The 14,023-nt window shown below is 38.4% G+C and overlaps 1 protein-coding gene across 1 annotated transcript in view; it reads right to left on the bottom strand.

Moving 5' to 3' along the window:
• Positions 1–14,023, bottom strand: part of LOC145995027 (uncharacterized) — a 52,203-nt gene that overhangs the window by 27,547 nt on the left and 10,633 nt on the right. Inside the window, exon 2 of the mRNA XM_083131560.1 lies at positions 1,895–2,044. Within this exon, the coding sequence (XP_082987686.1) occupies positions 1,895–2,010 (116 nt within the window). The 5' untranslated portion in view covers positions 2,011–2,044. The remainder of the gene's footprint in view (positions 1–1,894; positions 2,045–14,023) is intronic.

Raw genomic sequence — 14,023 nt, 5'->3', positions numbered from 1 at the left:
TGTGTGGCTGCAGACGGCGACTATTTTGATTAACCAGGTATTGTAGTTTTGATTTTGTTTGGCGTTTGGCAATGATGCATCTGGGACGGACATTTCATTCACACCAACCCAATATATTTGTGTGGGGTGGGAGTGAGTAAGAGGCGGTAATACCTAAGATTGAAATAGAGAAGACAACTGCTTGTACCCTTGAATTTTTGAAAATTTCATCTTTAAAGCCGAGGAATTTTATCATTTTCCTAGAATGGCCCACCCTGATTTAGAATTTGTTAGGGATGGCTTTAAATACTCCCCACAATGGTATTTACAAAATCATCTTTGCCATTGCTTCGTCACATTGTAATATATACTGTTTTGATCACTTTACAAAGGATTGATTAATTTACTTCGATTTTGTGCAACTTTTGGCTAATTTCGAAGATGAGGATGAGTGATGATATGATGAAATTGATGAATAGACACTCACAAACATCCTTGCCCAGGCCGGGATTTCAACCCAGGACACCTGGCGTCGTAGCGCGAAGTACTAACCACTCTACCACGGGGGCCGGCACTTTACAAAGGAAATAAAATATTTTTATAAATTGACTTTCCAAAGGTTCCAATTTCGAAACTCGAGAGAGGCATGCCGCTCACATCATACATTTCATCTAATCTTTGTGACAGTTGGTAACATACCCCATTGGTACGAGTAGAATCTTGTCCAGACGTGTCAGAACTTGCTTCTAGATTTTGTTGAGAAAGAGGTTTTTACACAGGAAGCGTCCATGGCTCACCTTGTGGAAGGTGAATGAAGGTCCGGCCAACATGAACAAAACCAGGAAATCTAGGAAGCGAGGGATGCGTTGATTGCCATCGCTGAGAGGATTTAAGCCTGGTTTACATTTGTCGAGTAGACGGGAGAGTAGCTGGAGCGAGTAGGGTAAAGCAAGCTACTCTCCCCGTGTAAACAACTGGGGAGAGCACTGGAGCCAATACTCGCTCCAGTAGTTAGGACAGTCGAGTTGCTGTCCACGGAGGACAGCAACTCGACCGAGTACGGTAGCTTCCTCTCCCATCTATTTTTTCACTCGCGCTTAAACTCGACAGACCACTCGATCAATATAAACGCTTTCTGATGAGAGTATGGAGTCTGTGCGGTGGTAGAGTGTTCTGATTTTGCATATTAAATGTAATTGTATTTATAAAAAATTCAACCATGAATGGGTTGTGATCCAAGTCCGACAACATAAAGTTTATAGAGGCGTAGGAGAAGTAAAATTGAAAGTAAAGAATTTACGTTCTACGTACAACCAAGAACAATTGAAAATTGAAAAATCAAGGAAGTTAGTTTTCTTTCTAGTCTTGTTCTCGTGCATCATTGTATTCATTTATTGTAAAGGAAAAGTGTGTGAAATGTTTTATAATGTTTTTGTATATGAAAAATCTCGCCAACGACGTCGACGTGTTCATATTATCAAGAGAGCACCAAACAGATCCAGCCACTACCCCACTTTGATAGAAAGTGTGTAAACAGCTACTCGCCACATAATGGTCGAGTCAAGCAGACAAGCCAGTAACTCGTCCCAGTAACTCTCCCGCTTACTCGACCAATGTAAACCAGCCTTAACACTGCTAGGGGAGAGTCTCTTCGTACCGAGCGGGTAAGTTATGCCTTTTCCTGTAATCTGCCATTCTCAGTCAGAAGGTTGGGGACTTAAACATCTGTCATGTCATTTACTTGCTTCTTAGTTTAGTTACCTCACATCTGGCCCTTTTAGGGCCATCGCAGCCAGCGAGTGTTGTAATTTATGGATGAGCTACAACCCTATTGGTTCTATCCCCAGTTGTACAGGGTAGAACGTTACGAATTAGTGGCAGAAAAGAAATAGTCTACAACTATAAATGAACTTACTGAACTGTTGAAGTTGGTCTCTTAAAAGGACCATGGCCAGAGGGGACAGTACCACCACTTCGTTTTTTTGTCGATGCAGAGTTTTCCGAAGTCAATTTGGAGTCATCCATGTCCATTGTTCCTCCGAAGTTCACAATCAAATTGTGCACACTAGAAAATTAAGTAAAGAAAATAATAATACGACACAAAACTTCTTTTAAAATGAATAAATCTCGACTTTCTTTAAAAGTTTAAATCAGATATCCTATTGTTCATGCTTCTAACAGCTTTACATGAGAAATCTACCGCAGGTTATAAGGTTCCCGCAATCAGGTCGTTATTAGCATAATGTATGAAAAATCTGAGCTTGCCAAGGATCCTTGGGTTTCTTCCTAAATAGTGTGATTTAAAAGTTACTTGTTTAAAAAATTAACTGACAGTTACTCATTTTTAAAATAAACTCAGTTGCAGTTACTAGAACTTTAAGGTACTTTTGCAGTTACTTTCTGCCGGATTTTTTAGCAAACAAATTACATAGTATGAGTGATCATTAGCTGAAAAAAATAAATATATGAAGAGTTAAATGTACTTTCTTCGTTCCTGGTACATAATGTAAATCTTTAAATATTTATATTCCTACACCAATAAATGATTGAACATGGAGTTAACAATCAGAACCCCGTCCCCCCCTTCAAGGTTAAAAATTATTTGCATTTGCATCCCCACTTTTTGCCACTTTTTGACCCCGCACTATGCTAGACCTTATCTAACAAGAAAATGTAAACTGTCCTTGTCCCCTAGTTTTGGAACCCAATACCCGCAACTGGGTATACCAAGTCTCTTTATTTTGCATATTTTCTTTAATCCCCAGATGCCTCTATATTCCTGAGGAAAATCACTTTTAACTTCACCATCTTCTTGAAGGAAGCTCCTGGTAATACTATAGAGTTGTGTTGGCTGCCTCTTCTTTCTTGAAATTTCAGATTCTCAAAGCAACGCACCCCAGGTGTGATTTTATTTGATAACTGTTTTTGTACTTGTTCATTGATGGTTCATTGTCCACATCTGAAGAAACTGATTACACATCGGAGACTTTTAATTTCAAACTCTTCTCTTCATAAGCTATGATTGACAAGTTTGTAGAACCACCACATTTTACCTGTCATGACTTTGTACAGTGTCTCTCAAAAGTTTTAGGACAACGACATTATAAACTAGGCAACCCAATTTACACAAGGCGTTGGTGGGTTGAGTGTAGAGTTAGGCTCAATTTCAGGGTTGCCACATGCACAATAAATATTTATAAAATACGCGAAAGAAATAAAAACAAGTATTAGTGTATAAAAAGTATTAAAAATATCAATATTATATCGCAAGTGACAAAATTCTTTCTGAAAGAAAAATAATAGGTTTTCTAGCATTTCATCGCTGATGAGTCTACAGAAAGGAGAAGAGGTAAGAGAAAACGAGAGGTGACAAAGGACAGGAGAAAGAGAAAGCGAGAGGAGAAGAGGAAAAGTAGAGGAGAGAAGGAAGAGAGGATAGACGAGGAGAGGAGATGTAGTGAGGAGAATGGACAAATATTCTAGGAGAGATGAGGAAAATGGAGCAAAGAAGAGAAAAGAGAAGGAAAACGAGATGAGAGAAGAGTAAAGGAGACAAAAAGAGAAGAACGAAAAGAAGAGGAGAAAAGTGCGTGGAGTCGGAAATCTAAGACAGGAAAGGAGATACGAGGAGTGGGATGGAGATAAGATGCGAGAAAAGTAGGGAAGGCGATATGAGATAAAAGCAGAGCAGAAGGAGGGGAGAGAAGAAGGAGAAGGAGAAGAGAAGAACAGAAGGAACTGAAGAAAAGAGGTAGTTGCAGAAAATATCGTCTCAGCGTCAAGAATTGATGCATTGGTCAAATTATCGACATGGAACATTCAATAACATTTTGAAATGTATTGGAGAATGTATTAAATCGGTGCGAAATGCCTTTTGACTTAGTTCAGAGCAAGGTAAAATCTTCCATGTAAGATCTTTGATTTTACCTGCGATTATACCACTAAAAACATGAATATAATTTTAATATTTATAAGAATTATCCAATTTTTGTCCACTTCTCGGTTCGTTGAAATGGAGATTTTGTAATTTAATATTTCCCGTCACCCCATCGTTAATTCCAAACTGAATCATTCCGTTTCACACGGGGTGAACAATGAACACAATGGGATAGGTCTAAAACTTACGAAAATTTTCTGCCACCGGAAGGGTTTGAACCTACGACCATCAGATTGACAGTCCTGAAGGTTAAACACTACCCTACAAGCTTTCGCTCCTGAAAGTAAGTAGAAGGAGCTAACCAATGTGAAATGTAGATGCAACTCTCCTCCTGCATGTAATGTGCAAACAATACTTGTTTGTAACAAAGAAAACGAAGGTAGTACAACTCGGCGAAAACATTTAATGGAGAATTGCACATGATGAGAACTTTTCATTCGATATTTGCGGAGGTTTCCTTGCATTGAACTCGAGTGGGAAAAGGGGTAAAATTAGTATGTCCTGAATTGCCACAAATATAAATAGTTCTTTCATTAATATTTGTCAATGTCTTTGAAGCAGTACACAATTATCGTTAAAGTATTATAATTCACGATCTTATACATGAAAATATCCCTTTGAACGTGTGTCAATTCATTTATTTGTTTATTTTTTTTATAAATTCCATTTGCAGAACAATGTAGCTACTATACACTGCTATTACAATTAATGTTACCATGCTCTTGTTTGTAATAGAAGGAGAATTAATAAAAGAACACCTCCTAAGGAGGATCGAACCTGGGACCACAATCAATGCTTTCAAGAACTCTAACCACTACACCGCGCCCTTACTTTCGATTGAAACAACAATTTTTAAGTATTCTGTCTCTTCAATATTGTAAATGAAGTTGGGTATACATGTGATTGAACTTTTACTTTAATTGTGGATTGCTTTCTTGTAGTATAGAATATATTTTCGAGAAATAATTTTCGAAGTGATGAAGAAAAATGAGAATATTGGTAGTTGTGAAAATGCGAGCTATTTCTTCTAACTTATTATTGTGATTAGACATTATTAATGAAAAATATCTAGAGGCTTGAACATTGCAGGACGATGTTCTTTTCCTGTGATACTGCAACAGACGAAATGCTTGTTTACTGACGCAAGTCTGGTGTTCAGAACAGTCTTATGAAATGTATTTGCTGTTGCGTAAGGTAACACGAAATAATTACACCGTTTGCGAACTACCAAATCTGCGCAACGTTAGACGTAAGCTGGCGGAAAATTTTATTCTTCACACTTGACAGTATTAGTCAAGAGAGTCTCGTGGGACACTGTGTTAAGGTGCTGGAGTAAATCCTTCTTATTTTTCTTCCTCGAAGAACAACAATTTTTAAAGTAGAGCAACAGTCGTTCCGCTCTTTCTTATTTCTTTTAAATTCTTCTACATTCCTTTCATTGGGTTAAATATAAATAAAAGTATTGCTTGCATTTCTGTCATTGACGTAGACCAGGCCAGTACGCAGGATTTTTTTAGGGAGTGGCCAGACCCAAATGTGTGTGTCTGTGTGTGTGTGTGTGTGGGGGGGTGTGTGTGTGTGTGTGTGTGTGTGTGTGTGTGTATGAGAGAGAGAGAGAAATATATTACAAAATATTTCAAATATTTATAAATTAAATGTTGCGTACTGGGAATTATTATTACAATAAAGAACATGTCTAATTGTGAGTTAAGAAAACAACAATAACAAAGAGACATTCTCGCATCACGATTGCAGTTCGAAAAAGTCGGGACAGGGATTGAAAGTAGCGCACTGTCCTGACTAAATCGGTGAATCGGGCGTCTGCTAGCCTTGCATTATAAAACTAAAACCATCCAATATGCAGCCTGAAGACTTTTGCGCAAGAAACAGATTCATTTATGTAAGAACAAAATTGAAATGTTTACACATTTCTAAAATCGACGATGTTATTTTCGTAGTTATTGATAGGTTCACATTTAAATATTTCAGGGTTCGAGGGGGGCATGGCCCCATGCCCCCCCTGGATACTGGCCTGACGTTAGTGACGTAGACAGTGGGAGAGAAATTTTGGAGAATCTTTGTATTAAATTTATTATTTACATCCACCTTATGCTCAGATAGGTTTATTGACAATCGTGAACTTTTCGTTTAATACGAGATAATATTTGGTTTTAAACGACAGGAGAACATTGGTCTAATTTTCTTTCTTGCTCTTTTGTGAGAATATATACTTCTACAATAGCAATCGCGTTCGGAAACGGTGGAAAAAAAATGACTTGGTTTTCAAAGGCAGACAGCCTTGGTAGCGTAGCTTGCTCGCGTTCAAAGTGACTCACTCACGCTATTCAAGGCCGCTTCTTATCGCAAAACATTGTCCGTCGATGCACCCAGCAAGTTACGAGTGACCAGAGTCGAATTTTAAAGAGAATCTGAAGAATGATAGATTTCATCAGAGGCGGCTAGGTGGGCACTAGCTCAACATGCAATAGTTTAAGTGATAATTTCAGACAACCAAGAAACCTTATTGAATAAGTATTGGGATAGTAATACGCGTACCCGCTCCTTTTTAACAATGTAAGCTTGAAGACAATCTGTATTCCATTTGTTTGTATTGGCAAAAACTTGGTCAACCTGAGGTTATTATAAGGAACTATTTCTTAGATGTTCATGTAACCGTTATAAAATTACAAATAAAATATATTCACAAGCTTAGATATACTACGAGAGTCACTATTTATATTTTGAGTCTTGGCAACACTGATTGAAGTTAGGCGCGATTTGACGTTTGCACGGAATCTTCTGGCATTATTGACCATAACGTACTTCAAATGTTTTGTCAATAGCTTCATTTGTGTTATTTATGTTGCCTTGGAGATTGCGCGACAACAATAAAATGGAATTAACTCGTGAACGTTTTCGTGCGATGATTTTTTACGATTTTCGACGTGGATTATCAAGACAAGAGTGCATCGATCAACTTACTTCCACATTTGGCGATGAAGCCCCATCCTTTGCCACTGTGAAACGCTGGTATAACGAATTTAATCGTGGCCGCCATTCGCGAAGGTCGTCCAAAATCAGTTGTTGTTCAAGAAATCATTGATGCTGTGCAAAACCCAATACTGCAAGATCGTCATGTGACATACTGAGAGATTGAGGCAACCACAGACATTAGTTCCACCAGCATATATAAAATATTACATGATCATTTAGCTGTGAGAAAGGTATGTTCTCGTTGGATCCCACACAATTTGACAAAAACTCAAAAAGACGCTCGCGTCAATTGGTGCAAACAAATGCTCAATAAATACAATCGTGGTGCTTCAAAAGACGGATATAAGATTTTAACAGTTGACGAATCATGGATATATGCATATGAGCCGGAACGTAAACAGCAGTCGACTGTATGGGTGTTTCAAGATGAACCCAATCCAACAAAAGTTGTTCGCGCTCGAAGCACATCGAAACAAATGGTCGCCTGTTTTTTCGGGAAAACTGGTCATGTGGCAACTGTGCCTTTAGAGGAACGTAGAACGGTCAACTCTGAATGGTACAGAACAATTTGTTTGCCAGAGGTCTTCGGTCAAATACGGAAAACAAACAAACGCCGTCGGATCATTCTTCATCAAGACAATGCCAGCTGTCACACATCTCGTCTAACAACCGACTTTATGAACAGTCAAAAAATCGAATTGATGGATCATCCGCCGTACAGTCCTGATTTGGCACCCAATGACTTCTTCTTGTTCCCGAATGTCAAGAATAAATTGCGTGGACAACGATTTTCGTCGGCGGAAGACGCCGTTGATGCGTTCAAAAACCATATTATGGAGGTGTCTCAAGAAGATTGGAAAAACTGCTTTGACAAATGCGTATCGTACCCAAGGTATTGGGTAAGAAGTATAAAGTCTTAGGATAGCAGGAAGCAGAGAAAGGAATGCAGAATAAGCAATTAGGCAAACGTGAGGTGAGTGTTGGGATTGTCAGGTAGTGTGGGCAGTTGGCGAGAATAGGAGAGAGAGTAAGGACTACGGATTGTGAGAGAGGAGCAAAGTGGGGAACGACTATTGGACGATGGTGTGTGACAAGAGACAAGTGATAGTTGAGAGGACAAGCTAGGAACAATCTCCATATATTTTTAAGGCAAGTAATATCCTTTCCTTAACCAATCCATATCGGTTCAGTCACGGAGAGTATAAAACCCATATCTAATCTAAGTTAATTTCTATCGCCATTCCTTTAAAAGGTAACCTCTTGCATTTGTCACATTTAAGCCAAGCGAGTGATAACCATCTGAGAGATGAATAACAAATAACTACATCACCCAATTAAATCTAGAGGTTCTAGGTTCGATCCCAAACGCAGCATGGGAGTTGCGTTACGTGGTGGAGGCTGCTTAGGGCTTCTCATCCATTTTTGCAAATGTGATGAGAAAACACTGCAGTACGTGAAATACTGCGATTTTCATATATTTCATCCCGAAATATGATGAAAATAATAGAGCCTTCTAGCTTTTCAAATTACTTACGTGAGATATGGCGCCGGAATTTTCACTTGTTAGCGCTTCACGTTGTGTTAATTATCAATTGTTACCAAAGATCAAGAAAAGAAAGCAAAAGGTAGGCCTAGCAATATGCTACGCGGTAAGGCGCAAATAAATAAGAGTAGAGTTTTAACTAGGTTATTCGGCGATTGGCTTGTGAAAAGATGAGAATTAACATTACGATGTTGCATAAAGGTTGGTTAAATATTTTAAAGATGTGTTCGGTACTGTCGTCACTCTGTTACGCGATTGTTGAACCTAACCTATCAAATTTCCGGGAGAGTAAACAATTGAATTGCTGATAATGTCCTGTCAAAGCCACGGGGGGATGAGAAAAGAAAACAAGCAACTTAGTGCTAATTTTAAGCTAATCAAGCATTTTTCCTGCGCATAGGCTAATCATAGAATTATGGCGCAATCTAGATTTATCCACCCCGACATTTTCAAAACTATCCAGTTTCAAGGTAACATTCACGAGGATGTATTAAAATTCATTGACAAATTTGAAAGTTTAGCTATTCTTAATGAGTGGAATGACTTAAAGAAAAGGCAAATGCTACCGGTATTTTTGAGTGATTCAGCATTGGAATGGTTCAATACTTGGAGTCGAACTCAGGAAGCACAGGATATAGATTTTGTAACTTTAAAAACTAAAATTGTGGAAGAATTTACGGAACCGGGGGACACTTTTCAATTAGAGGAACAAATCAGATTACGCTTCCATCAGGAAAATGAACCTGTTTCAAAATATGTGAGAGAAAAACAGTTATTGTTATTAAAATTAGATCCTGCCATGGACATTAGTGAGCAAATTAAGCAAATAAGCGGGGGTTTACAACCTAACTTTATGAAAGAAGTTTATAACAGGGAATATGATTCAGTGCATGAAATGTTACGAGACCTGAAACATGTTGAACAATTCAAATATCTTGTGCAAAAACGTAAAATTCTAGAAACTGAATGTGAGACAATGAAAGCTCTGTCATGTTCTGAATCGAGTCGAGCCTACATGCCGACTCAGCAAGCTATCACGTTGCAGCGCACGGTCAATGATCATGTTGACATAAGTTATTTTCAGGCTAATCGGGAGATCGAGGAAAGATTAAATGCACTACAACAAGACCTTGATCAATTACAGTCGAACGCGGGACTCCAGTCTCATGAGTCAGATTTAGTTTTGCAATTTCAGAATCTTGAGGCTAAAGTAAATGCACTTGCAGAACATCGGAAAAAACATTCATTCACTGAGTCATCATTCTCATATCCAGTTAGAGAATATGAACATAGAGATAGAAACAATAGAAGAACCTATTATCATAATAGTAATCATAGAGCTCAGAATAGAAATACATGGCATAATAACCACAATGATAATCTCGACACACAGACGCAAAGCTCGCATAGGGGGCGATGCCGCAATGGCGGTAACCCTCGATTTCAGCTTTCGCATTTTTCATCTTCATCGCCGCGAACATTTTTGGAGCAACAACAGGGACGCGAAGATCCAAATAACCCTACTAATCAGGTTGTAAATACAAATCATTCTACTTTTCGTCAGAACAGAAGCAATTTTAAACGAGTAAGACCTGCATATGACGGGGACCTAGGTGCAGGGCCTTCGGGAAAAACTCTAACGGTCTCTACTTTTCCTTCTGAAGATCTGATTTACATCAATGTGAAAGTAGATGGGGAAATTCGACAGTTTATCCTGGATAGTGGAAGTCAAATTTCGGTAACGGGAGATAAGAACATACCAGTCAATGCCAAGCGATTTAATATAAATACTGCGATTAGAGGGGTCACCAATAGTCAACTGACGGTTAAGGAAATTGTGTTACTACCATTTTCTATACATAACCAAACATTTGTTCATCCATTTAGAATCGTTAAGGATTTTAATCAAGTTACCATATTAGGAAATGATTTCTTGAAGGGACAAAAGGCTAAGTTAGATTTTGAGGAAAATAAGCTTACATTGCATAGATTCGGCACACCTCCAAGAAATCAAATTAAAAATGAGAATAAGAAAGCTTTTGACGTGTCAATCAAAGTTTCCCATTTATTACAGCATGTTTTGCAACCAGAATTTGTAGCTGCTAAAAAGATAAAAGTGAAACCCAGGACGCATTTGTGCATTCCATTGAAATTGGCTAATTCATATGACAAGGATAGAACACTCTTGGAACCGGACCTACAGTTTCAAGAGAAAACGGGATTGATGGTTGCCAGAGCAATTATTAATCCGGATTCGAATCTCATTTGGATCACAAATCCTTTAAATTATAATGTTACAATTAAGAAAGGCACTATTATCGGGAAAGCTGAAACATGGGATAGGCCAATCATGAGTAACACTAATGATGAGAATAAGGATGAGATTGGTGAACAGGCACAGGTTTTTGCGACGGAAGAGTTAGGGAACGTCAGTGACGCACGGGCGGACCCTAGTCGGTTTGATGTGAATCCGAATTTAGAACCCCAGCAAAAGGAGCAACTTTTGGCTGTTTTAATGAAATATCCACATGTTTTTGCGTGGTCAAAGGATGATATAGGTAGAGCCACGAATTATAAACATAGAATTCAACTAAAAGATGACACAGAATTTCACTTAAAATCCTACCCGATTCCAGTTCACCTTCGTGATGAAATTAAAGATCAGATTGAGACTTTATTAAAGCAAGGTGTTATTTCTCCTACAAAATCACCCTTTAACTCTCCAGTTATCCTTGTAAAGAAGGCAAAGGGGGGTTATAGATTATGCCAGGATTATCGCAGATTGAATGTTTCGTCTGTATTTGACGCTCTGGGTGTGAATAACATCAATGAAATATTATACAATATGGGGGGCAAGAAATACTACTGTACGGCAGACTTGAAGAGCGGATTCTTTAATATTCCTCTCACCGAGGACAGTAAGAAATATACAGCATTTACAATACCAGGAATGTCACAGTATCAAATGAACGTCGTGCCACAGGGCCACGTCAGTTCATCAAGTGCAATGACTCGTTGCATTCACCTAGCGTGCTCAAATTTGGATCCCAATCACTTTGCCCATTATGTGGACGATTTATTTTGCTTCGGAAATACCTTTGAAGAAATGCTCGTAACTCTGGAGAAAATGTTACAATGTTTACAGGCCGCGGGATTGAAACTTGCAATAGAAAAATGTCACTTCGGCTACACTGAGATCATTGCTTTAGGACATAAAATTTCAAAATTTGGCTATCGGATCAATGACAAAATCATTGATTCTATCAAGAAATATAAGACACCGACAACTGTGAAACAAGTTCGCACATTTCTCGGATTAACATCTTATGTCAGGAAGTTTTTAAAATCATATTCCGAGATGGCACTTCCCTTGCAAAAATTGATAGGAAAAAAGAAGAAATTTCTCTGGGGGGAAGAACAGCAAACTGCGTTTGAGAGGTTGAAAGAGGCTTTACTTAAAGCTCCTGTATTGATGGCATATGATCCATCCAAAGAAGTAAGGGTATATACGGATGCAAGCAGTAAGGCTATTGGCGCGGTGATTTTACAACTGAATGCGAACTGTGATTTTCAGCCTATTTCCTACTGCAGTAGAGTTTTAAAAGACCATGAAACTCGACTTTCAACCATCGAGCAAGAATTGTTGGCAATCATATACGCATTTAAGTCATTCAGATTCTTTTTACTTGGGAGACATTTCGAATTATTTACCGACAACCAAGCAATCACATTCATTCGCTCCTCAACGCAACTTTCAAACAAATTATTTAGATGGTACACGTTGATGGCCGAGTTCGATTTTACGCCAATTCACTGTAAAACTACACAAAATATGGCGGATGCTATCAGCAGGGAAACAGAACATGATCCAAAGGATGAAGACGAGGAGCTTCCAGAGCCACGTACATTGTTATTGTTAGATGAGACAATTGATGTTGCTATACACCAACGAGAGGATTCTTTTTTTGGAAATATCATTAATATTTTGGAAGGAAAAGAAGACGAGGGGGGCAACAACCCACCCAACCCCTCCCTGCAGAGGCAAGCTTGCTATTATGTTATGGAAAATGGACTTCTTTATAGACAACATAAACTGGGAGCTACGGCTAAAAAATTATTATGTATACCGAAGTCACTTCGCAACACTGTCATTGAGACATTGCATAGTTTACCAGCTGGAGGAGCGCATTACGGCTGCACAAAAACATACAAAAATGCACTGGATAGGATTTACTTTCCATTTATGAAGAACCATATTCAGAAAATGGTCAAGGAGTGTGTAATTTGTCAGCAGAATAAGCGCATAAAAGGAGCGCCATATGGAGAACTTTTAACGTTCAACTCACAGAAACCATTCGATAGAATCGCTTTAGATTTTAGCGGACCGTATCCACCAAGTGGTTTGCTTCGCCATAAATATATACTTAGTGCAATCGATCATGGTACTCGATTTTTAATTGCTCAATCAGTAGCAGATACTTCAAGTGAGACAGCAGCTAACTTCCTTTTTGAAAATGTAATTTTACGCTATGGATGTCCTTCTCATTTAGATACAGACAGAGGTACTTCATTCACAGCTAGTTTATTTAAAGAACTATCGGAGAAATGTGGAATCCATCTGAAATTCGCTCCAGCAGCTAATCACAATTTAATTGGATTATTGGAACGATCACATGCTATTTTACAGGGACTTATGAAAAACTTCGTGAACTCAAAACACACAGACTGGCTTTTATACTTGCAATCGGCAGTGTGGTCGTACAATGTTAATTACCAGGAGAATTTGAAGAACAGTCCATTTTTTCTTCTTCATGGATTTACGCCTAGATTAGTCTGGGAGAGCGGACTACATTTAACGCCCAGTGTGAATGTAAACAACGAGATGAGATTCAAGATTCTCGAAAAAGCACGAGAAGCAGCTTATGAGTCTCTACAGAAACGCCACCGACAAGCAAAGAAGTACTACGATAAACGTCACCAGTCCATTGAATTTACGCCAGGAGAATTGGTTCTAGTATACGATGGCAGTCATCGTGTACACACCGCTAAATGCTTCTCGGGAATATATAAAGGACCTTGTAAAATTATAGCAAAAGAAAATCCCAATGTTTACAATGTGGAATATAAGACAAGACGAGGACAGACAGTCGTAGACTCAATTTCGGTCCAGAGATTGAAGAAATACTATGCTTCGGAATACGGTAGCGGCGATGAGAATGTAAATGGTGATGAGACTGAAGAACAGGAACAGTCAGGAGTGAATGAGTGAGAACATACCCTTTTACCCTGACGTAACTTCCTTTTCAGTACTCTGATGCACTAAATAAATTTTACATCTTGCAAATATTTTTTTTTAAACGAACAAACACTAAAATTATGTGAAATATTATTGTTTAGCCCTTAATAATTGCACGGAAGTGTAAAACTAGTTATTACCACACTAAAATCATTAGTTATAACACGTAGACATCGAGGTTTCATAATAATGAACAACAAGTACAGTAACGCGCAAAAATAATAATAATTAATATTATTGTATTCACGGATAGTGAACAAAGGCAATGTTGATG

Source organism: Lepisma saccharinum, chromosome 11 (assembly GCF_977018435.1).
Source record: "Lepisma saccharinum chromosome 11, izLepSacc3.1, whole genome shotgun sequence".
In the NCBI taxonomy this organism is placed as follows: domain Eukaryota; kingdom Metazoa; phylum Arthropoda; class Insecta; order Zygentoma; family Lepismatidae; genus Lepisma; species Lepisma saccharinum.
This window is presented reverse-complemented; position numbering and strand designations above follow the sequence as displayed.